The 26262-nt window shown below is 40.4% G+C and overlaps 1 protein-coding gene across 2 annotated transcripts in view; it reads right to left on the bottom strand.

Moving 5' to 3' along the window:
- Positions 1-819: 819 nt before the first annotated feature.
- Positions 820-26262, bottom strand: part of CTDP1 (CTD phosphatase 1) — a 48463-nt gene continuing 23020 nt past the window's right edge. Inside the window, exons 10-14 of one of the 2 annotated variants that reach the window (XM_088675268.1) lie at positions 23948-24178; positions 22629-22788; positions 17009-17181; positions 15039-15116; positions 820-1831 (exon numbers count right to left, since the gene is read on the bottom strand). In XM_088675268.1, the coding sequence (XP_088531394.1) occupies positions 1690-1831; positions 15039-15116; positions 17009-17181; positions 22629-22788; positions 23948-24178 (784 nt within the window). In that variant the 3' untranslated portion in view covers positions 820-1689. The remainder of the gene's footprint in view (positions 1832-15038; positions 15117-17008; positions 17182-22628; positions 22789-23947; positions 24179-26262) is intronic. The other variant, XM_035125056.3, reaches the window with a different exon arrangement.

Here is a 26262-nt window from a genome sequence, read left to right on the forward strand (position 1 = left end):
AAAGCAACATTCTTATGATTTATACATAGATACATTTATCTATGTACATAGTGATTCAGACCGATTTTTACTATGGAAACCTTATGATTCGAATTTGGATGGGGAAAGGAACAAGGAAAAAATGTGAGAAAATACACATTTATTGAAGCTTCATCCTTGCTGGAGATTAGAGGTAAGGAGCTAGTACAGTCATCGCCAATCTGGTGCCATACAGATGTTTTAGACTACAACTCTCATTAGCCTCAGCTAGGGCAAGCTGAGCTACGCAATAGTGATATGCATAATGCTTTGTAATCCCCTCTAGACACATGGTGAGATGCTTTTGAAAAAGAGAATAACTTACAAAGATAGTGTTTGTCACAGCATGGGAACCAGCGGCTCAAAGTAAGAAATTCCATTGAGCTACTGCAAACTCCTTGCACAAAAGGCAAGGGAAAAATCTGGATCCCAACCACATTTTTCACTGACAAAACTACAGGTGACTCATCCCTTGACCGACACACACAATTAATAAGAGAGACTCCAAACCATCAAAACGTGGCTTGAACAATATGACTAAACACATAAAACATCATCTGCTCAAACACAATTCTGTGATCAAACTGCTTTACAAGTATTTCCTGTCAATTCAATTAGCAAGCTCAACAGGAGGGAAAGCATGGAATGAGAGGATTTCCATCAAAGGCATTTTGATCTTATTCCAAAATATGTTGCTAATTATTTTCATAGAAGTGTAATTTTGGAAAAGGTGCATCTTATTGCATGGAAGCAACCAAAATAGAAACATCAGCACAGCAAATCATGAAATGAGAACAGAGCTTACAAAATGTATTTTTTATTATTATTAAATGAAAAGAATCTGTTTTGTAGATCAAATATGAAATAGAATGTACAAAAAACTTTACATCTGTCCTTTGAAAGAAATAAAATGCTATCAGGAATTCGCTAGCAGCAATTCCTTCCAAACACAACACAAAATGCAGGGATATGTTTTATGGCAGTACAATACTACACAGAATAGCCTGTGCTAGAACTGCAATTACAGAGAAGTAAAGTTAAAAATCTAAATGGTCTCTCTCTAAAGGATACTAGTCCACAAAGTAACTTAAAAACATGGGAATCAACCATCATATATTCTCTTAGAAGCAAGTGGCAGGTAGGTTGAGTGCAGCGTTCACAAAGCTTGCATATAGCATTCTCAGTTCCTATACAAATATAAATTGTTCTTTATTTTTATTTTTTAAAAATCTTTCTATTTGATAAGAATTCACTGTGAAGAAAACATATCCCGATCAAGATCTTTTGCTTCATCCATGCAATATATTCCTTAGGTATTCTTTCTGAAGCTTGGTACCCAAAGCCGTCATGGCAATTTTTTTTTAAATGTTCAGATGCAAATCTTTGTACTAACCTCTCAAATAACAAGGTTCTGCAGAGCTCACAACATGTCTTTGGCATCACACCAAGTCCTCCTTTAATACTTTTCCTTTAAAAAAGTATATATTCCTTTAGTAAAACACCCTAAAAACATCTTATTTCAGGTTTTGTAAAATAATGCATTATCACCTCCTTTGTTGCTTTGCAAAATATACACCATATTTGGAGAGGAAAACAGGAAATGCCCACCATTGGAATTCTGAATGGTTGCAAAAAGAAACACATAATTACAAGTCCCCTCCCATATGAAGGTTACATAAAGTCATTCAGTTCGGCTTCCAGTGCTGCCGCCATCTCATCCGCTTCTGAGCTGCTGCCCTCCTCATCGTCATTGCTAGACCCTTTACTAGATTCACTGGCACCATCATCTTCATCCAGCTTTCGCTTATGTCCCCTACAAATTTGGACAGAGAAAATGGACATGATTAAAACAATATCCTTACCCAGTGCTATTCTTCTAGGAAAAGAGGTGCCGGAACTCACCATGAACACCTCCCTCATTCTCTTGCCATTGCAATGGTGCCCACCTGAGAGATACTGGAAACAAGTTTCTGTGAGTTTTGGCTAAAAAAAGCCATGTCTTTAACTGACTAATAGTATAGTCTTCAAATGGAGGATGGCAAGCAGCAGAATCCTTCCCCCAAATATTTCAAAGCTTTTACACTGAGAAGAAAGGTCAATCTCTAAGCACATAACATTTTCTAAGTGCTGTATAGAGATTGAGACGACAGTCCCTCACAATGTAAGAGACATGAAATAAAAGAGCAAGAAAGCAAGCAAATACAGGGACCGAATCTTGAATTTACACAATCTCAGCAGTGTCATTTACACACACAACCCAGCAGCCTGAGTCCACTGGCCAATGGCAGAGGCCAAAATGTGATTTCTTTTAGGTCTGCAAGCCCAAGGAAAGTGTAATAGGACAGTATTCAAAAGAAAGGCATCACTTGCAGTATGATGATGCACGTAAAAGTTCCAAAACTGAAAATGAACCTCCCCCACAACCCCATTACAGGCTACGATAAATTCTAGTTTCAGGCAGATCTCACTTTCTACAAATTTTGTATCAAAGCATTTATTGTCAGACCTTGCTCTATATTGGACAATTACTATGCTCAGGTTTAGAGAGAATTGACCTTGTTCTTTTCTTCTTCTTTTTGGTATATTTTGAATTATTCTGCATTCAATTATCCCTAGAAGCAGAGCCAAGTAATGTTAAACACAAAATACCTATCATAAGAGATGGTATGGATGCAACAAGCAGAGTGTCAAAAACACAGCAATCAAGAAAACCTCACCCTGTTACACTTCCCCCTGTTCTCTGCAGCATCTCCCAACACTGGTGCTCTAATAAATACGCATGTTACTCTCCAATGTCTAAGGAGCCTGTGGTGCATTGCTTTAATACTGTAGGGGCATGGAAGTACACGCCCTATAGAAAATTAATTTCCTTGCATAATGGACTCTTGAACAAATAGTCCTGAAACACTTATGCTCCCTTGAGATGCATCAGTATTTCCTTTTTAGGTTACTGCAATAACCAGAATTAGGACCTTCATGTTCCTGAAATCCTTTCCACTCCCCTAGTTAGGAATAAAATTTCATTTATTTGAATCATATTGGTATAGAAAACCAGTTTCACCAACTTTGCTACGAGAGTGTGAACTGTTCTTGCTGGAACTGTAATCACTGCTAATTAATGAGTCACAGAGATGCCAAGTTACAAGTGGCACTACATAATGTTCCGAAATGTAGTCCAAAAAGTCTCTACTGTACTGTCTTGCCAACATAAAAGACAAAATAAAACATGGAAGGTTTGTGCAAGTACTATTCATTACCATTAAGCTGATAGCCAAGATAAATGTGTATTTGTTCCCATGTCTGGCATTTTGCAAAGGGTAAACCTCATAACACACTCTACACAGCACACAAATTTGCCACTCGTTTCCCTTGTGTCACTTGGAGAATACAGTACTATAATGCAGCCTTCACCAACCTGGCGCCCTCTAGCTGTTTTAGACCATAGTTCCCAACAGCCTCAGCCAGCAGGCAGGTTGGGCAAGGGTGCTATGTCTGAAGGAGGAATGCAAATATGTAAAAATGGCGTGTGTGTGTGTGTGTGTGTGTGTGTGTGTGTGTGTGTTATACTGAGTAGCCAGAGCTAGTCTTGTCTCCAAACATTATAGGTGTTCTTTGGGGCACTGGGTGAATGAGCCTAAAACCTGTACACTGCCTAAGTGTAAATTGGCCCCAATACCTCCTCCACTGTCTGTTAGTGGATGGCAAATGGTGGGAAAAGTCCCACGCTGCACTGTGGGTTTTGTACTACCTCCAGTATCAGTGTGCCTCTGAATACCAGTTGCTAATCTATGGCCTTTTAAGCTGTGTGTGTGGTGGATAATGGTGTTTATTTGTGGTATGTATTTTTGTGTTTTTATATTGTAAACTGCCCTGTGATTATCCGATGAAGGGAGGTATGGAAATTATAACAACAGCAATGTTGCGGTGGGGTCATATAGAATCCTATAATTGCAAAGATGGAAGGGACCACACGGGTCATCTAGTCCAACCCCCGGCAATACAGGCTTTTTTTTTTGCCCAAGGTGGCCATGAATCCATGAACCTGAGATTCAGAATCTCATGCTCTACCAATTGAGCTATCCCAAAGCTGCCTGTGATAACAGGTCTTATCCAACAGACCTTCCCTTTGAGTTTCTGATGCTTAAGATGAGGAATAGTACTGACTTTCAGAAAGGAGAGGCTAACTCTCTCAGTTTAAAAAAGCCACACCAGTTATGAGCTGAACTCAAACTGGTAATTAGTTTGGCTCAATCACCCCCTGCCCTCCCTGTTAGTGGTATCTCTTTTCTATCCAAAACATGACTTGTAAGGGTGGGAGGAACCACCAGCAGGGGATATTTTCATTACCTACTGTGATTCTAGTAATACAATGGAAGCTTCAGAGCATGCTCAGAAGCTTTCCATCACTTCAGAGAACTATAGTTCAATTCATTCTGAACTATAGTTCAATCTATTCTACTCTTTTCCTTTCTGCCCCTCAGAAAAGAATATTAGATTTCCTCCCCTGACTGGCAGGAAGCAAGCAAGAGGAAGAGAATAAGAAGAACTGGGAAACAGTGAAGGCTACATTTCCCATTTCCTAGTGCAGCGCCCACAGCATATTTCTTCTTCATACTCTATGTATGTACCCTGAGAGGTCCTATATCCTATTCCCAACATAATTAGTGAGAATTAATGAGGTGGGCATATCCTTTACATGCTTCTCCACCTTGCTGTCTCCTTCCTGTGTGTCAAGCATGCTAAAAAGCAGGTGACAGCACACAAGGAAAGGAAGCTTGATGGTGTACATCTTCTGACATAAGTACATACTAATTGCAGTTAAATACTTTCCTGGGAAATCCAAGGGAAAACAATGTCTCCTGATGTAACTCAAATATTGTTTTTAATCATCTTGAGGTGCAATCATGCTGGGGTAGCTCTGGGAGGATGCCGCAAAAGCTCACATACTTGCATATTTCAAGTGTGTACACACTTAGATCAGCTCCTTACAAAAGATGCAGGAATTATTGCCACAATCAGACACCAAAATACCTAGTGTGAGAAATGCAATCAACACCTTAATTGAGGCCCATTCATATTTTGCTCATAAAGGTTTTCACAATCAAATCTCCCTTAACAATATTTTTCTTTCCTCTGAGTCCCTACAACAAGGAAGCAACATAGTGATGAAATGATAATCAAAATGTATTAAAAAACTGATTAATGGAAATTATCCCAAGTAATAGGGAAAAATGATAGGATCATAGCTTGTTAAATCAGCACCCGCACACCCTGTACAGCATTTTATGAGAACGGCTTTACTTGCCTTATCTCCAGTTGTTCTTTAAAAGTGACCTGCAATGCCCCCTCTGTCTCCTTCTCTATCAAAAAAAGAGCTGGTCCTTCCTTTCCAACATGTCAGGAAAATCACAGGGAATGAGAGCTGTTCATATTTGGGTCTAGAGCTGGGATTGTGGCCATAGTTTGTCCATATGTGATTTACAGAAACAATGATTAATAACAAATGCTCACATAACTGAAATTCTGCCTCTGTCTTTATATCTTCCTTGAGTAGAAAAGAGGTCAGTATATTAATTGTAGTACTTAACTTTATCCTAATAAAAATAAACATGATAATAAAAAACCCTGTTTGCCCAGAGCAGCAGTCTTCAGTTTATTCAGACATAAACACCCCTGTTTAATTTATATTACTATATTTAATTGTCTTCCCTTAGGGGGTTTCTTGGATCTCTTCACATTAAATCTCTCATGCTGCAATATATGATGGAAGCACCTGGGAGTAAGACCCACTGAAGTCAGTGGCTTACTTCTAAATAGACGTGTATACAATTGCATTGCTATTTTCTAACTTAATCTTGTATGTGTTTTGATGTATAACTGATTTCATATATATATGCATGGATTCACTTCAGTCAATCCCCACAGTACAATTCAGGGAATATTATACTGAAAGCAACTAGTCCAAAATCAGTGTGCAGACATTTTAAGTGTTTACTTTTGTGCCAACGAGCCATTAAATATTATAGTGGTCAGGATTAATGCACTTCAGTTATTACAAAGAGCTGAATGGTACATTTTATGAGTTCATTAGGAAAACTTATGTTAGATGCATTTCTGATCTCATGAACGATTTTTGTATACTATGGATTACCAATGCTCATTTTAAAACCTAGTGGTTTTTTTTAAATAAAAAAATTGAGTTATAAAAGCATTCCACAATAAATGTTACTTGGAATCACTTGGAATCAGTACAATATATAGAATCCTTAACGGATTAGCTTGCCTCACACAGATTCAGCAGGCTACAAAAAGAGAGCAGGAAAAAGCAAATAACATGTTGCTAAAGGTCAGTGAACAGGCTTGATTAGTTTTCCTGAAAAAGCAAATCTCCATTTCAGACTAACTTAAAAACCTATGCAGCCCCACAACTCATGGCAAAAATACTTCAACACACTGCAAAAAAAAGGGGGGGGGAGACATTCTAGCACCATATGCCAATCCTATCCTCACCTTGAGATCACATTATCATGACACACTTCCTTAGCAGGGCTGGCCCAAACATCAGATTGAGACAGTCACGTGCTGAGGGGCTCAGAGCCAGCAGAGTTGTGCGTGTACATGATCTGCTCCATATGCCCTAAGCTAGTCTGCTACCCCTTGAATCAATGGAGAAGGCCGTCTCATTATCACTGTTAAAGTAAGATTCAAATGTCTGTCTAGTTGGTTTCTGCATACAGAATGGAAAGACGAGGGTGCAATCTTGCCTTTGCCCCTGGCAGCAAGTTAATACTGGGGTAGTCCGGTTTCTTTGTAATACTTTACAACATCAGGTTTTGTTTTGGGTATTTTATTTTTGTTAGCTCCCAAAAGCTACCCTTGTCAAAATCCCAGGCTTAATTTAACACTATGTCTACTGTCACTATCTATCATTCTGCAGTTTTTGACATATAATTAACCTAAATAGCAGCTGTGTCAATTAGAGAGCACATCAGAGTTACATACAAGCTGGTAACGGTAGGGGGGTGGGAAGTGTTCCTTGCATATACCTTTGACAACTTTCATTGTACTTTTCATATAATAGCAATGGATACTGAAAAGGTATTTCCATGCTTATTTTAGTGTCTTGTCTCTAAGAAAATCCCAGAGCTTGTATTATATTGCTTTTCATGACTTGTTCCCAGAAAGAGCTTGAATAAGAATTTGAGTTTGTACAGTACTTGTCTCAGTCTCAGTTGTTCTTGGATTCATTAGGAGGCCTTGGAGAAGCTAGTTATTAGTTTCAACTTTCTGTATCAAAGGCTGTATGATACTCAATTACCTGTTTGGACTACAATGTGAATGAAAGACACTGGGTAGTATAAAAGTATCCAGTTATCTTAACTGGTTTTTCTACATCGTACAATAATTATTATTTTTAAAGAGGTCTGTGAAAAATCCAGATTTGGGAAATAGAAAATTAACCTGAAATATGTTAATCATGTTACTTTCATGTAAAGTACCTGACATTTTGTTGTCAATGCTACACAGAGCTTGCATAATACTTCAAACAAAAGTCACAGCCAAACAGCTTGTTGTTATGGCTTGGGATAATTCTAGCAATTTTAAATTCAAGGTTCAGATGGGAATATGTGTATGAGAGATTGACAAGCCATCTCAGTCCTACTCAGCATTCAGGTAGCAGGAATAATTTTATCTAATTTAGTCTACAGAATGGGGAAAGTGGCAATGCTATTGTAAGCTAGCATTTCGGTTGCCTGTTCCTCCTACAATTCCTGCTTAAGTCCCTGATTGGATATAACATTGATGGGACTCCTAAAACATATAGTGGAATTTTAAAGAGAAATACATTGCTGCTTCCATAACCAAGAAAACTATTCTGAGGAACCAGCATAGGTAGCATCAATATTAATAAGGCCACCTTTCACTAAAAAAGGGGTCAAAGATCCATTAAATGAACAAACCTAACACTGTTAGGATATGGTCCAATTACACTAGCTGTCTTTATGGGTATTATAAAGGAATCCATACACAGCATGTCCATTTTTTGTTTCTGATCTTAAAAATTTACAAACTCCGCTAACCTGAAAGAGTTACCTCGAGTGGAGAACTTTGCCCAGGGTGAGAACGGAAATCGTGTGCCGGCGGCGCAGCGGCAGCAAGAGGCCCCATTAGCGAAAGCAAGCCTCTAGTTAAGAACAGTTTCAGGTTAAGAACCGACCTCCAGAACGAATTACGTTCGTAACTAGAGGTACCACTGTACTTCTAAGCCACTATTGATTGCTTTCAACCTCAGAACAAAACAATGGCTACATTCACAGGGGTTAAACAGGGGTAGCCAACATGGTGCCTCCAGGTGTAACTCTCATCAGCCCCAGCCAGCACAGCCAGTGCATAGGGATGATGGGAGTTGTAGTCCACAATGACATTGGCTAGCCTGTGTTGAATAATGGTTTAGAAATGCAAGTATAAATGTTGGGCTCATGTGTTCCATCCACACTCTATTCCCATTCCTTCTTTACCTTGCATGCAACAACTCTTCACTCTCTCGCTGCAAGGATAGCAGTTAGGGAGAGATGGCGAGAAGGGCCTCCCTTCTATTTCAGATCATTCTTTGAGATTGCCTATTATCTCTGAACATTTTGATTCTAACCTAAGGGCACAGGTTTATTTGTTTCCAAACAACGAAACGGGAGCAACACAGGACGACAGGGCTTATAAAATAAAACTTTTCTAATGTTTTTAAAATGCGGATTTCACCTAATGTCCTGTAAAAGGAAGCCCTGTACAAGAACAGCTGCTTGTGCAGCAGGGCTTCCCCCCACCCCCTGGTACAGTTAAAAAAATGGCTTGGGGGGGCGTGAGAATCCCTAGCACAATGTGTGGGACGGGGGTATAATTCTGTATGGCAAGCTGGTATGGTTGCGCAGATGGAATGATGTGAAGAGCACAACATTGAATCCCACCCCCTATCTTGATTATCTAAAAGGCGGGTTTTAAATCTCCCCACCCTGAAAAACCCCTAAAATGTGCTCCTGGCTAAAGGACACTCATGATCAGTGGAAATTCCCAAAAATGACTAAGAAAAATGTTCCTACTATGATTATCACTCCCCCCCGCCATCATTCTTTTTGCTGGCATTGCCTTTTTCTGTGAAGAAATCACTGTTTGGAGTTTTATTCAGCATCTTTTTGCCACGTCTGACCTTCACACATGCCACTATTGTCTCAAAGCCAAGTCATATTGAGGCTAACAATACTCAAGATCAAGCTATGATAAAAGGGTCTTTTAAAGTTCTCTTTAAACCCTTGAGAGCTTTTCTTACATAACTGAAACTACTTTGACAGCACTGGTGTCTCAAGACATTAAGAAGATAAGACATATTTACACAGTATTAAAATAAAAAAAGAGAGAAAATATTTTTTGAAGCAACACAGCACTTAAAGTTCATATCATATTAACTGTACTTTTTATTCAGAGCAGGAAATAAACTCACTATTTAGCATTGATGTAGTGCTAAGATGATAGGCATTGTAGAGAAGTATTCCTGCCCTGAGGTCTAATAATATTCATGAGACAGAAAGTAGCAAAAAAGGGGATACTTGGCCATAGATTTATACTTAGAAGTAGAGACAAGATTGGGAAGAGTCACGTGGGAGTGGAGGAGATAAGATAAATAAAGGACACTTCAGGAAAGACTTTTGACCACGGAGGAGGAACTTGGATGAAACTACGTTCTCTAGCAGTGACAGAAATATTGTAATATTTCTCTGTTTCAGACATCAGCAAGACACCTAGGAATGTTATGCTGGGATGACAGTGAGGAGGAGATCAGGGATGGGAGAGGAGACATGACATGACAGAAAACTAGACATCAGCAAGTGGCAGCAAAACACATGAGAGTGAATCAACAATTTTGAGAGCCATGACAGATGAATGAAGGCGGTAAAGACTGTGGCACATATGAGAATAAGGAACGATGATATGGTGGATCAACTGAAGCATAGAATGAAAAAAATCAGCTTGTATAAGGTATAAAAATCTGCTGAAAAATATTGCATATGCCAATAACGTTGTAGTTTTTAGTGCATTTCCAGAATGGCTGCACAATTTATATTAGGCCTAGAGTTTGAAATCAGGGGTGGGGAGTTCTATTCCTCTTTTTGTCTTCGAGCAGGAGCTACTGAATATCTGAACTGGCCCTAGTAGTTTATCAATTTAAAGAATTAAGAATTTGGAACTCATGGGCAAAGCTCTAGTAAGTATAAAAAAAGTTTTGCACCTGTATTTTTTGTTCAACAACAAAAAAGAAAAATGCCAACGAAAGATGAAAGAATATTTTAAATCTATCACTTGAGCACCATGCATACTTTAAATCATACCATCCTCTGTCAAGTGTTATCAATGCAGTAAAGAACTTAGTAGAATTCAAAGGTTAGATACTTTGTACAGATAATGAAAAGCTCTAATGATAAATGAAAGGGAGATATAAGTCATCATGCTCACATTCATGACCTAGAAAGAAAAACTAGGTATGCTTTTCTTAACTATCCTACTGCAACTAGAGTGGTTTGGGAATGTTACAGTAGAGTAACATCTGGGTATCTAACTACGTTTTGGCTTTTGTCTCTTTTTCTCTCTGAAAATCTTCCAGCTTAAAAATGTGTTTATACAGGGAATAAAATATATCTGCATAAAAATAATGTTATCTATGTTAAGTTCCAGGAAAGAATTTGACCTCCTTTCTCATTGTAAAAACACAATAGAAATATTGATTAATAGACATTTCCAGAGTTCTGTTGCACATATGCACTTTTAGAATCTATTCATCACCCATTCATTACTATAATATGAAAAATGACCCAGACAATTATTTTTCAAATTTATAATATGGGTGCATTTTTCCTGTAAAAGAATGGTTCCCCCCTTATGAATTCATGAATCATGGTCTGTGCCCTATATACCACCCTATGGTTTTTCCTGCACCCAAGATCTATTAAATTACTTGAAAGGAAAAGGAACGACTTGCTATTATTGGGGTTGGTAGTGTATATGTGTCACGGAGCTGCCAGGGAGGGGTCTGGAAAGGAGGGAAGGGACTCAGCAAGCCCAAGAGGAGCCTCTAGTAAGTTATAGGCAGGAAGGGAGAGGGAGGAGCGGAAGAGTTAACGGAAGGAAACTCTGAGGTGGAAAGGGTCTCAGATGCAAGCAAAGAGACTCAGCACCTCCTGCCAAGTTCAGGGACTGATGGGGAGGGTATGCCAGTTCCTTCCCGCAGGAACGAAGGGGGTGGAAAAGACGGGAGCAGAGGAGGAGGCTGGGGCTACCCAGGCTTCTCTGCTGGAGGAAGAGCATTAAATCTCCACTTCCGGAATCTGCTAGCGATGAGTCGGACACATGAAGAGTAACTGCATTCTGTATATAATAAAGAACTGTAAATATATCTCTATGTGAGCAGAGGTATTTCTTGCAGAAAGCTTCCAGACCCCCTCCATAATACACCATTGTTTTATGAAGCTCTTGAATCCTGACATCTCTTCCTGTGACCTTTACTTGTCCAGCTCTACCACTTTCAGCTGTTCTTCAACAACTCTTGCTCTAATACTATGACTTTTCTTCCTCCTGGAACTGCTTTTAAAGAAAACTTTATTTACCTGCTTACTCTCCTTTCTCTGTTGCCTCCCTTGGAAGTAAGCTCCTATGAGAAAGGAACAACTGAGCAATCCATGCTGTTACATGCCTAGTTTGATCCTATATGCCACGGGTGTCAAACACAAGGCCAGGGGGCCAAATCCGGCCCGCCAGACCTCGTCATGTGGCCCGCCGAGCGCCCCAGCCAGCGGGACCTTGCTGCTGAAGTGCTGCGCCGACAAAAGCGCTGACAAACAGCTGGGGCCTGGGGGGGGGGGTAGAAAGGCGGCCGGAGCAGTGCTGCGTGGAGCACCCCGAGCCACAGCAGAAGGAGGAGGCAGCTTGCCAGGTCAGCGCCCAGCAGCGCCGCACGGAGAGTCCCGAGCCTCTGCGACGCAGCAGTGCTCTGTAGCACTTTGAATCCTCCTCCTCCTGCCACGGCTCGGCGCCTGGAAATGGCTGCTGCTGCTGCTGAAGCACAGACAAAGCACCCAGCAGCGCTGCGTGGAGGAGCAGGAGGATTCAAAGTGCTACAGAGCACTGCTGCGTCCCAGAGGCTCGGAACTCTCCGTACGGCGCTGCCGGGCACCGACCCGGCAAGCCGCCGCCTTCTCCTCCTCTTGCCTCACCTACTCCTCCTCCTGCCGCGGCTCAGCCTCATGAACGTGAGCTCAGCAGCGGCTCAGCCTCACGAACGTGCAACTCTGAGGTTTTACGCACGTCTCCTAAAACGGACACCCACTGCCTCACGCTGCACGGGAAATGCTTTTTGCCCCTGGGTCCCTTCGCGCTCTTTTCTGGCGCTGAATCAAGGCGACGAACCCCCTTCCCTTTCTTTCTTCCTCTCTCTCGTTCTTATTCTTTCTTTCCCTCTCCTTCCTTCCTTCTTTATCTCTGTCTTCTCTCCCTCTTTCTTTTTCTTTCCTTCTTTATTCCCTTCCTTATTTCCTACTCTTCTTTCTCTCCCCTCTTTCATTCCTTCCTCTCTCCCTCCCACTCCCTCTTTTCTTCCTTCCTTCCTTCCTCCCTCCCCTCCCTCTCCCTCTCCTCAGAAACATAGGATGCTGCTTTATACTTCTGGCCCTTAAACCCTGGAACCAGGAGAACAGCTCCAGTGAGTCAACCTCAGCCAGTCCCTTTGGTGAAGGGTGGTGGCTCACTGGCAGAACATCTGTCCTGCATGCAGAAGGACCCCAGCATCTCCAGGTACCAGTAGCTCTGCAAAGCTCCTGCATGAAACCCTAGCGAGCCTCCACCACCCAGTGCAGTTACCAAAAAATCATGTTTCAATAAATTGTACAATAATTGTACATTTGAATATCTACTTGCCATTATTCTGACTATGTTAGTTATTACTTACATTATTACAAAAAACAGTAATAATTGAATGCAGTGACAATAATTTATGATAATAAAGAGTGGACACATAGTCCTACAGATACAACCAGCCCCTTGCGGGTGACCAAACTGCTGATGCGGCCCCCGATGAATTTGAGTTTGACACCCCTGCTATATGCCATGACCGGAGGGGGGGGGAGCTGTGCAGGGGGAATTAGGAGGAAAGGTGGGATTAAAAAACTAATAAATTTTTAAAAGTGCCCAACCTAAATAGCTTCCTGTTCATGTTCCTGGGTGAAAAGTGCTCAGCTGCCTACAACTTACAGAATTAGCCTTCCATATCAATATTTCATTCCTGCAATTATGCAGTTATATCTTTGGATAACTTGGCCAAGTTATAAATGGCAAGAAATGATACTATTTGAAAATCCTATTAAACATATTGAGAAACAAAACATCAAACCAATGTAGTCTTGTATAACTTTGTATAACTGTAAAATTGGGAGTCTGCTGCAGTGTAGTATGTAGGACAATGAGCTCAGAGTATTTTTCTTATTGAAGAGGATGCTATGAAACGTTTTGTCCAAAATGAGGTTTTGCGGCGCGTTGTAAACCATAACAGTATTATTCATGAGCTTGCATTCCATCAAGCTGTAGATCTGTGGAAACTGTCAAGTGATAGAAGAAAGAAAAATGTAGAGACAACAGACAGTGAAGTTAATAAATTGTTCTGGTGAAAGACATTTGTCTTCCTTAGAAATACCCGTTAAGAGGCTATATATAGGTAACTTCTTGGTATAAGGACAGAGAAAAGTTCAAGAGAATCTCATCCGTCTTCTCGTTTTCAGCAAGTTCTTTGAAGTTTAGGACAATAGGTGTCTTTTTTAATATGGTACTTATGACTTGAACTCTTGCTGCTATTTATTTGACCACTGTTGAAACTGCAAGCACTAATAACAATGTGTGTGGAGAACCCATGTGTAATTCTCATGAAATAAACTTCTGCTTCATCTGATGCTGCACTCTGATTCTGCAGAGAAATTATGGAAGAGTCTAAACTACAGAGGAATGGGGAGGAACTACCCACAACGGAGAAGCACCGTAGATGTTTTCCATTCCTAAGCTCTTTGAGAAACTCCCAAGAGCTCATGGGGAATGTGCATGTTCCAACATACCTTGCAAGATCCATAATGTATTCCCTGTTTTGTTTTTTTAAAAAACTAGTGCTGACCTCTAGATTAATAAATAATTAGAATAGAAGTAATAATAAGTTCTATTATTGAGCAAATGCAGCTAAATGTAATAAATAAATGTTGTATCTCATTATGGAGAAGACTGATGTGTTTCCAATTTTGTTATCTCCATAGGTAGCGAAAAGGAAAATAGCCAGAAGTTATGGTCAAAAAGCACATGCATTTCATGTGCATGAACAATGAAGTACTATGTTCTAAGAAATGTTGAAGTACAAAGGGTGAATTCATTATTCTGAGAAATGAGAAACTAGAGCAGCAATCCTATGGCAAGATCTGCTGGGCTGAGCAGCTTAATATGCAACAGATCTTTGGCTCAGCTGGCTGATTCCCAGGTTGGCCAGCATAAAGTCTGGAACCCTGGTTCAGCAGAAGATATGCTGTCGTAATGTGCTCATTCCAGCCTCAGTTGACTGAACCAAAGCTGGTGTAAGTACCTAAAAAGTGGTGTTCTGGGGATGGAACCAGAGGGGGGTGGGACCTAGGCTGGATCCTAGGCCCATTCAGTTCCATCATGTGACCTGGCAAGTTGGCATTGAACACTGTTTTGAAGACTTGTTTTCCCTCTGCCAGACTTGAGCAGCTGCCGCTGCCTTGCTACTGAATCGGGTTTGGATCAGGTGTAACTTTATGCCAGCTAAACTTACCCTGGCGTGCTTTACATCAGCTCTGTGTGCAAAGGATTACTCACTATGCAAATAGCTGTAACTTTTCACAGAGGTTTGCCAAATCTCTTAAGATATGAGGAACTGGTTTTAGACGGAACAGCTAGCAACTACCCTTAAAAAACGTAAAGGATCCTACTTGTGAAGTATGATTTTAAACTCCCCAGATGTTTTAGAAGGTGCATCTGTCATCTTCATTTCTGGATTTATTAGATTTCTGTAGGTAAAAAAGCATAACAACTGACACTTGGGAGGCTCTGAAGGTCTGTGCACAGAGCTGTTAATAAGAGTGCATGCTTTACAGTGCATGATAATTGGTAGTTTGGGGTCAAGCTAGCAGTCATGAGAGAATTGTTGCCACTGTTAAGGGTACACATCTTATTTCAAAATAGGTTTGAGTAATTTTATGTATTTATTATAGAAGTTGTATTGTGTGCCATATTATTGCCCTGACAGGCAGTACTATAATTTGGAGACCTGAAAAAGCACAGAATTTGCATATCATCTGACCAAGCAAGCATTCAGTTCTATAATAGATGTTAATAATATTGAACATGGTAGGAAACCTGAATAATATTTGAAAATTTAGTTTTATTTGGTAAAAGAGCCATTGTTTCATGTTCTGAATTTTTAAATTACAATGTCTTCTAAAATTTTAAAAGCAAACCTGTGCTCAGTTTTTTGGGGAAAAAGCAAAATGGGTAAGGCTTCAATCTTGTAGTCGTCATACCTTGGTTCTCGAACGGAATCCGTTCCGGAAGTCCGTTCAACTTCCGAAAACATTCGAAAACCAAGGTGCGGCTTCCAATTGGCACCAGGTTGGCACCAATTGGCTGCAGGAGCTTCCTGCACTCAATCGGAAGCCATGTTGGACGCTCAGGTTCCAAAGAATGTTCACGAATTGGAACGCTCACTTCTGGGCTTGCGGCATTCGGGAGCCAAAACGTTCGAGTTGCAAGGCGTTTGCGAACCAAGGTACGACTGTATATGCATAGGATTAAGCCCCACAAAACAAATTGGGACTCGACTCTTGAGGAATCATAAACCAGGACTGCACTGTTTTGAGTATGAAATGTCCTAGTCCAAACTTCACCTTGGCCGTAACTTATACAGTGGCCACAGGTAAGGCACCATTTTCTCAGCCTTAGCTGCAACCACTGCAATATAGGGATAAAAAAGGTAAAGGACCCCTGACAGTTTAGTCCAGTCACAAACGACTCTGTGGTTGCAGTGCTCATCTTGCTTTGCTGGCCGAGGGAGCTGACGTTTGTCCACAGACAGTTTTTCCAGGTCATGTGGCCAGCATGACTAAGCTGCTTCTGGCGAAACCAGAGCAGCGCACAGAAACACCATTTACCTTCCCACCGGAGCGGTACCTATTTATCTACTTGCACTTTGAGGTGCTTTGAAGTTGGCAGGAGCTGGGACCGAACAATGGGAGCTCACCCTGTTGTGGGGATTCGAACCGCCGACCTTCCGGTCGGCAAGCCCAAAGCTCAGTGGTTTACATCACAGCGCCACCAGCGTCCCAATATAGGGATAATACTGCCCTAACCTTACAGGCTTGCTATAAGGATTACTGAGACAGTGACTTCATTCAGATGCAACAGTAAACTATGATTTAGCATTATGTGAATGAGCCTCAGGGTCATGCATTTCTCCTCTTTTCTGCTGCTGCCACAAGATTGGAGGTATTCCCTTCAGAATTAAAGTGCTCTCAGTTTATCAACAGGCAATTTTGAATGTTATCATAAACTATGGTTTACTGTGACAGTAATAAGCTGCTGCAAGCCTTGGGTTCATGCACTTTCTTTCTTTCTCTTCTAGCATAGCTGTAATGAGAGATCAGAGGCTTTTGCATCTGTGTTTTTATATGTATATAAACTGCACTTTAACATTTCATCTACACCCAAGGAACTGTAGTTAATGTAAGCCATGGTTATTTCATCCTGGTTCTAGGAAGTTCAGCCTTTCTGATGCATACTGGCAGAAATGCTTTGGAAGTCTGTTACATAATTTTTATATGCACTTTAAAGAAGTAGTAGGTGAAAGAAATATAATGCAGAGAACACCAACAGTATTCATTTTAATAAGGTAAAGAGCACATACCTGGGTACACTGCCTGTCAAGCTTCTTTCACTTGAAGATGCTGAAGCAGGTCTCTCTTCTATTTTTACATTTACAGTTTCTTTTGCTTTACTCCGTGGTGCTGCCTTTCCATCTCCTGTCTTCTTTTTTTCACTGTCGCTGTCGTCACTGCCTTCTCCCAATATGTCATCAACCTGCCAAACGATCAAGCGTTAGTAATGACACAACAGTTTAGCAGAAGAATTGCACAATGACTGCATATCCGTATCAAATACTTTCTGATGCATCTTTTAAAATTCCAAGCTTCTCAGGGCAGCATAAGGCAATACGTAAATTAATGCAAGAGTCAAATGAGAACAGAATGCTGAGCAATTACATCTGTGGAAAAAAAAGAGTACCTGCATTTTCATTTAATGTTTTAAATGGGATAAAACTGAATTAAAGTAAACCACAACTTTCCCTCAAAACTGGGTATTGAAAGTAAGCTACAGAAGAAGTTTCAACATGCACATGTTCTTGTTGATGTGTGGGGCTTCAATAAATAATGACTGACTACTTCCAAATCATAGTTGTTTAAAATTAATAGAAAACTCTTGAAAAAGGAAGAGTATATGACGGGAAAGAGTGCAAGAGAGAATTCTACCCCCTATATATAGAGAGAGAACCGGAAAATATATTTAGTGAGAGATGAGTCTGAAAAAGCTCTTAAAAAGTTTTATCCAACACTTCTAAAGCATCCTTTTCTTTTAGGTTGTAGGAATGCTTGAATCAAAGACAGAAAAACTTCAAAGCACCATATTTTTTGGATTGACAGAGCAAACTAGCACAGCAAGTAGGAGGTATTTGTCTAAACTGGTATCCCATTGAGGCTGGTATCCTCCGACTTCAGTAAAATTTCAGAATAAATGTGTTTAGGATTGGACTGCTGAGACAAAAAAGGCTGTGTCCACAATCTAGAGCTTGATATGACTGATATGGATTAACATCTAAGGCATATTTTCTAAGTAATAAAAGAATCCAAAGCTGAAGGAACAGGGATATAATAATACATGTTTGGAGAGAAATGTTTGCAATAACTTGTAATTCCATGTTGTATGTACTTCAGGCAATGGTGAAAAACATTATTTGCTGCTATGATTAAATCCAACTGAAGGTCATACTGAGGAAAAGTGTGGAATTGTGTAATGAGATCTAAGAAATTCTGCGTTAGCCCTAAAAGAAAAGCAGCTACCGGTACTATGATTCTTAACACAAAAAATGTTTTATTAGATTACAACATACAACATTGTATACACATAAGATACAATACATCCAAAGTAATATCAAAAAAACCCAATAAGTAGTTATCCCACACAACCATTTGTGTAGACATAAATGTAGCTTATGTTAACAAAAAAGTATTATATGTTTCATTTTAGTCACGTACATAAAAAGCTGTACTGATCAGTTCTAAAGAATCTTTATCCTTTAAACCTAGTGTCAACTTAATTTTGTTAGACAATTTCCCCACAAGTGCTATTTGACAAACTTTATTATTATTTATTAAAATTGTGTATTGCCCTACACCCACAGGTCTCAGGGAGGTTCAAAGAAGCATTCTCCAAATTCTTCATGCATCTTGTTATTACAAACCTGGACACTAGTAAAAGAGAACTTATTAAAGCTTTAAACTGTAAGTACCTCCCATGAAAAGATTGAGCAGTGGCAACTGTGGACATTCAAAGGCATTTTGTTTGGTAATTGCTTTTATTTCAACAAATATTTGCTACCAGAACTGAGGTCCATGCCTACCACGTACCGGTATGTTGATTAGAGCATAGCAATACACTGTCAATAGAGAAGGTGTGGTGGAAGATAATTCATGTTGCTTGAAACTGCAAAGTTCTGTATTTTCTGCCTTTCACTGAATAAATGCTCCTGCAGAAGTGTTTAATGTTAATGTCTGCATACCAGAGGATGCATACCAGTTACAAGACATGCTGGCGCCCATTGTATTCCTCCAGCACTTGAAATGCAAGTACAGAAATAACTAACATCCTTGAAGCGAACTTATGTATAAATAAAAAATAATAGTGTCTTCTTGGTTGTGCTAAATTGCACTTTACTCTTTAACACACATTCAACCATTCTGCCATTTTAAAGAGAGGGTGGTTTCACTAAATGTGATCTGTTTTCCACATGCAGTTTAAGAATTAAGGTCCCTCCAGCATTCAAGAGAACTTACTTCCGCTTACTTCAGCTACACAGGCATCTAACATACTGACTTAAGAAGTATAGCATCCTCTCAGTCAAAGGCTTTATAATAATAGCATCCGAACTAATTTCTATTCTTTTTTCCCTTGTATTGCCTTGTATCTCCAGAGCTCCCAGGTTGGCTTTTTATGTTATACCAGTAACTTTAATATAGCAGTCTCTCCACCACTACAAGAAAGACACAAAGGGGGAAAAGGCAACAAAACATCCTCTTCTCCCAAACAAAACATTGGGATCAGATAGCCATGTCACTCAACACCTAGTGTCATGCAGATTTTATGAAATATATTTGAGAGATTGTGGGGGGCAAGGCGTTTCCATCAACACCCTTAAACAACCCCCCTCACTTTTGTTAGGGTTATTCAAAGGCAAAAATTAAGCAGGTGCCTACAAATGATTTTTATTTTTGAGATTTTCACTCACACTCCAAGAGTCATAACTCTCCCTGCACCTCTCAATATTATAGGAAAAGGAATTGCAGCCATCCCCCATCTCTCTAGAGTCCACATGGCACACTACTGATGTCATTGAAAGCCACCTTCCATCTTTTCTGATTATTGGTTATACTGGCTGATAGGAGTTAGAGTCTTACAATCTATGGAAGGAACCAGGTTGGCTACCCCATAGGCTCATAGGATGTGTTGGTGGCTTAGAGAATGAAAGGCTTCAGGTGCTAACTTGACTGCTCAAAGTTATTGCCAGCTGATACTACTCTTGGCCTCTGAGGGAGACTAAATTCCTTTGACACATAGGGTTCTGGTAATGAGCTCCACAGCCATCAAGACTGGCACCCATGAGGATGACCAAGGGAGGCTCCTGAAAGGGGGTGCTCACTGGAGAATAGAGTGGAGTTGGCATGGCAGGACACTGGAAAGTGACTGCTGTGTGCTATGGTCTTCTGGTGGTGGAGGAGGAGTCATTGGAGTAATTGTAAAGCAAAGGCAAGATGCCTAGACAAGAAGCCATGAGGCTTAGTGAATGCAACAAGGACATTAGGTCTGCTGATATTCTGGTAGTCTGGGAAGAAATGGCAGGATATGGCTTTTTATTTCTTAACCAGGAAGCTGTGAAATTCTAGCGTTGAAAGTATGCTGAATGTCTTGTAGGCTTTCTACCTTGAAGGGGACCTCAGGAGCTGGTAAACTAAAAACACCTTTCTACCTGAGGTGGAATACCACTGCAACAATGACGTTTGTGAAGACTCTTGGTGCTGACAACAAACACGCAAAACTTGACCTGGTAATGCTACCTTAAACAGTTATGCAAACCTGACAAACTGCTGCCTTTTCCTGGGGGGGGGGGGGGAGAAACACCAGCCTGGACCCAGAAATTTATTTCAACCACTCAGTTGTGAATACACCTTTTGGAGGGGTCTGGTGGTAACATGATTTCCTAAGCCTCCTGTAGGTAGACAAAGGAAAGAATCTCAGAACACTCTTATTTTTATATAAGAGAAAGGGATGGGCAGACTAGAGATTGGGTAGAGTTACAGGCAAAAAACCATGTGCTGCTACATAGCTGCTGTTCCAGAATCACTGGAATCTTGAAGCACTCATCTTCAGGAGCAGAATGCAAACATTTTGTTGCAGGTTACACTTTGATTTCCTGTGCTCTTCAGGGATGCTAAAAATCAACAAGCAGAATATAGTCTCCTTTTGAAACAGAGAAAAGGATCTTGATAAGAAGAAACAAGTGCATACTGTCTAGGTCTGCTTTGTTATAGTGCCACTGAACTATAATGATGACCCTAATTTGCCTGGATAGTGCATAGACAGAAGTGTGGGTGGATGTAGAAGCCTCTGACTTTTGGTGCCTGGTTGTAATCTACTGGACAGAGACAAAAGCCAATCTTGTGTTCTGCCCAGTTGCATCTCTGACCCTGTCTCCTACCTGCATGCAGCTCCCACATTGCCCACAAGGGAATGTAGCCCTCCAGCTGAAATGACAACTATTCCTGTTTTACTCTGTCTTAGGGAATGCAAATGTATCACAGGAGTCTCCAATTCAACTAATTCTAAGTTTCAGGGCACCATAAGACTGGGACACGTTTTAAGAAACAGCCAATCCCCCCCCCAGTACAATTCTACATGCATTCTGGGAAAGCAGCCATGGAGATTGCAAGTCCATTCTGCCTCCAGCAAATGGACCAGCAGGAGACCAAAACAGGCTGAAACACCCAGCACATTTGATGTGTGTGAACATAAAGACAAGTTGAAGCAGAGCTTTCGATTACTAATAGACCTCTGCAAAAACTTGTAAGGACATGACCATTTGTGGGGAAATTTTATTCAACTATTAAAGTAAACAGTGTGTGGTTCTTGGGGAGTTATTCATCTTCAGATTATAGGCTGCTAGCAGTTTCTCCATAGCAGCAGGGGATCCAGCCACTATTTATTTAAAAAATGCCTATGCAGATTGTAGCTGTGGTATTCTTAGTAATTGCCTATACAGGACTTAACATTTTTACAATTCATACAAAAAATAAAAGCTGAGTAGATTGAAATAAATGAAATAATATTCTCTGGAGCAAGCAATTCTGACACACATATATGCAAAATAAAATCAGTATTAGTTAAGAAACTAAGGAAGAAACCTCCATTTCCCCCATTATCCTTTAGCATCCAAATACAAAAGTTTTACTTCTGCGTCATAAGGCTGAAGGGATACAAAGGACATCCTTCATAAGGACACTGCATGATCTATGGGCTGCAGGTGCCACCGAGGCACTAGTGTATCTGCTAAGATTATAGAGAGTCCCTGGATTTCATTTCTAATTGTGTTTCAACTTCATGAATTGCAGTGATAAATTCTGAAGTGTGAAGCAAAAATATTATTGGGTGAAAATGAGATAAAGGAAAAAATCTATGCATCAAGGTATTTCAAGAAATAACTCAACTTCATCTCATTTGAGTGTATGAGTTTCAGAATAAGACTTCATAATATTCAACTTTCATTTCATATCTGCTACACACATAAAAAGTGTTATTTCTTGCCGGGAAAGGAAAGCAGGGTCAGATATTAAGTAACTATACAATAAAAATATGTAATATCTCTTACATGTTCTGCAGTATGTTACATGTAACCAAATATATACAGATGAGCCTCAGGTAGGAAACACTGGGTAATAATTGCAATCAAACTGTGCAGTCAAATTCCCTCTGAACGAATATAAAATGTAAGTTATGCTAAGAAACAGATGATGTTTCCACACTCAAGTTCCAGATGAAGCATTATGATAACCCATTTTATCAATGGAAATTAAAAATTTCATCTTTGAGCTTAACCCTCACTCTTCATCTTCCCATACCCTAGAGGCGCTTGGATATCTCTACTGCATTAAAAATGTGTCACGTCAATTAATTACTCAGCAGTACACAATCAAACTCACCTCTTTATCCATACTTTCTAAATCTTCTTTACAAAGAGTGTATAGTGGCATTGTTTCAGACATACTTGGCTGGCGTTTCCGTTTAGATGGGCCAGGCTCTTCATTCTCACTTGCTGGCATCTCCTCTTCATCAAAAAGCTGTTGGTGTGGTTGAACAACTCTGAAAAAAGATTCAAAAGCTCTGTATTACATAACTGTTATGATCTGAACTGAATAGAATGTCAAGATAGATTAAGTTTGGAATAAAGATCCATTTCAAAACTCATACAGTGGAAAACTTTGCCCTATTCTTCATGTTGCTCAATATGGATTGCCCTCTTCCGCATTTCAAAGACTTCTGAAGGCAATGTCAAAGCTTTATCAATAGTGAGCCACTCATGAGCCTGATTCTCACTGTAGCACTTGTTCTCCCACGGACAAATTAGGTAGAAGTTTGGGAACCTGTCTTCTTTTAAATGTAGAAACAGATAAGCTCTAGGGGATGCAGAACAAAAAAGCATTCATATTACAGGATTTGTGCTTTACTCTATAGCCACCTCACTCGGGACTCTCACCCCACCAGAACACAGACCCCAAACGAAGCCTATGTTTTTTGCCACTAAAAATGGATCCAATTTTTCTAAAGCATTAGAACAGAACAACATTATTTTAAAAAGTCAAAAGTGTTCAGCCCCACTGTAATATGTTTTGGATAATATGAATGTGCTTAACCAGAAGTAACCACAATAAAGGAGAGAGTGAAGAAGGATTCTTGTTTCCCTACTTTTATATTACAGCTGGCTAATCCTGTTTGGGGACTTGACCCCTACACACATTTTATGGTTTCTAAGGCTCCACTGAGTTTGGCAGCAGTGGCAGATTTTTTTTTTTAAAAAAAGTAAATATGGAGCTGGGGTAGGCAGAATCCAGCACCCTGATTGGGATACAAAGCACCTCACTGTTTATCATTCCAGTTCATCATTTCAATTGTTCAACAAGTACAGAGGGAACATTGCCTCACCCTGCTCAGCTGATGATCAGCTAAGGAGGGAAGCTCTCTGTGTGTGTGCGCACCTGTGGCTACCCCAATAGTGCATATTTTTGTGTATGTGAGGGTGTGATATGCACCCCACTCTTGGACTGCCCAATGGTGAATGCAGCCAGGCCAAAAAGGTTAGCCACAATTGTGTTACACTTTTCTTTAGGAAAAATATAGTGTCACACATAGACTCAAGAACACCTATTGCAAGAGGAAAACACACTTGGAATTAGTCTGTCACAATCCTGTTTAAAATCTTAATGCCAAACAAAATGATTTATGAAATGTTATCTTCATCTACCTGAATAAGGAATGTTCCCCATGGACGGGCAGAGAGAGAGGAGAAGCTGGTGCTTGAATATACAAAGACTGACTGGCGCTTTGAGATCCTTTCCTAATTAATTTTCCGGTGTTGGGATCATAAAGCCGAACTTCAGGACCAGGCTGACACTTTGGATGAATGGGAGTTGGGTGGAAAAGAGCAGTCTGGAAAGCACTGTGTATATCTGGAAACATGGCAGGACTGTACTCTCTGTTAGATGAAATGTTTAAAAGACTTAAGTTAGCAAGTCAACATTCCACACACACACACACACACGCATATATAAAAATAAGCACACACATATTTGGCCCACATCTTCTCTCCTGGCTATTTTAGTCCAGTGCTGTCCCACCTGCCCTACACATGATGTCATACAGGGACAGGTATGGGGCATATGTCAAATGTGGGGCAAGTAAGGGCAGGGCTGAAAAGTGCTTTGCAAGTGCTGCTAATTTGCAGGGCCTGCAAAGCTCCTTGTACAGTGCTTCCCAAGCACCCAACAACCAGCACAGCATTGTGCCCAGAACTTCCCAAGTGTTAACACAGGGCTTGAAAAGTTTGTTCAGACGTGTGTGCAGCATTTCCCAGTGTCTGACAATCAACTGGCTGGTGCATGTTTGGAAAGCACTGTGCAAAGGGCTGAGAAAGCCCTTTGAACTCTCTTCCCACTCCAGCAGGCTAACTTGTTGACATATGTCGATCATCTAGTGCAGGCATGTCCAACAGGTAGATCGTGATCTACCGGTAGATCACTGGATGTCTCATCTAGTGCAGGCATGTCCAACAGGTAGATCACTGGATGTCTGCGGTAGATCACTAGTAGATCATTGGCTCCCCCCAAAGAAGCTGAACAACTGTGGCTCCCCTAAAAAAAGCTCAACATTCTACCTCCTTCCTAAAAAAAGCTCAACAAATTTGACCTGAACCCCCAAAAAGAGGGTAGATCACTGCCAGTTTTTAACTTTGTGAGTAGATCGCAGTCTGTTGGGAGTTGGCCACCCCTGATTCTAGTGTCATCAAGCCCACTGTACAAAGGTAAAAATTACATTAACTGCTCAGTCCACTTTTGCCTTTGGCCCTACCCAGAACTGGCACGTGGCCCCCAGAAATTTGCCTAGAAAGTAATGTGGCCCTCGGGCTGAAAAAGGGACCCGTGCCTGTGCCAAACTATGGCTTAGTGCAGTGATGGAAACCCTAATTTAGACCGAACTACATAGAGCCCTTCTACATTGATACAAAGAACTGTACATTAAAAATGTTCTCATTTATCTCTAAAGATTTCCACATTCATAGCTCAGCTGTAAAACAGCAATTATTTCCACAAGAATTCAGTCTTGTGGATCAGATTTATTAGAGTGCACCAAACAAAACCTGTTATTTACATTAAATAACATCAAAGCAATATTTCCAACTACAGAAAACATGCACACATATCCATCTTATTGAAACTATGGAGCTGGTCTGAAGTATCCTTACTCCACCTAGTAAAACACAGCACAATTTATGTAATACCCAGCTTGATATTGGCCAAAGAAAAGCCTTGCCCATTCATGGAAACAATTAATGCTGCATGTCTGGAAGCATTAATTATGTGATGGCACCCTTTAATCCATGCAGGGGTTATTACTAAAGAAGTGTTTATAGGAATGGAGCACTAGCTATCGGTTCTGGCTAGTTTTCATATCTGAATGAATAAAAAGAAGATTAAAACAAAATGCTCCTATGTTTGTGGTGTTCTTGGATCTAGGCTCAGGCCTGGCTGTTCAAGCTGTGGCCAGGAATGCCTATGCAAAATTAAGATGGACACACCATCTGTGCCCCTTTCTGGAACCTTCTTGTCTTGCTATGGTGAGCCATGCGTGCCTTAAGTCACTTCATCTTGATTATTCTACATGCTCTATGGAGCTGTTTTTGAAGACCAGGTGGTTTAGGCTTCTTACACATGGCTCATGTTAACCTCTTTTTGTACCAACTGCATTGTCTGCTTATTTATTTCCAGGGACAATTCAAAGTGCAGGATTTTGACCTGTTAAGTTCTAAACAAATATCTTGGGTTAAGGTTACCCAAAGGACCACCTTTCTCTGTACTGTATACAGTGGAACCTCGGTTTATGAACACATCGGTTTACGAATTTTCAGTTTACGAACGCCGCAGACCCATCTGGAACGGATTAATTCACTTTCCATTACTTTCAATGGGAAAGTTCGCTTCAGTTTATGAACACTTCAGTTTATGAACAGACTTCCGGAACCAATTACACCCATGCTTCGGGTTAAGTACGCTTCAGGATGAG

This window comes from Zootoca vivipara, chromosome 8 (genome assembly GCF_965207765.1).
Source record: "Zootoca vivipara chromosome 8, rZooViv2.hap1.1, whole genome shotgun sequence".
In the NCBI taxonomy this organism is placed as follows: domain Eukaryota; kingdom Metazoa; phylum Chordata; class Lepidosauria; order Squamata; family Lacertidae; genus Zootoca; species Zootoca vivipara.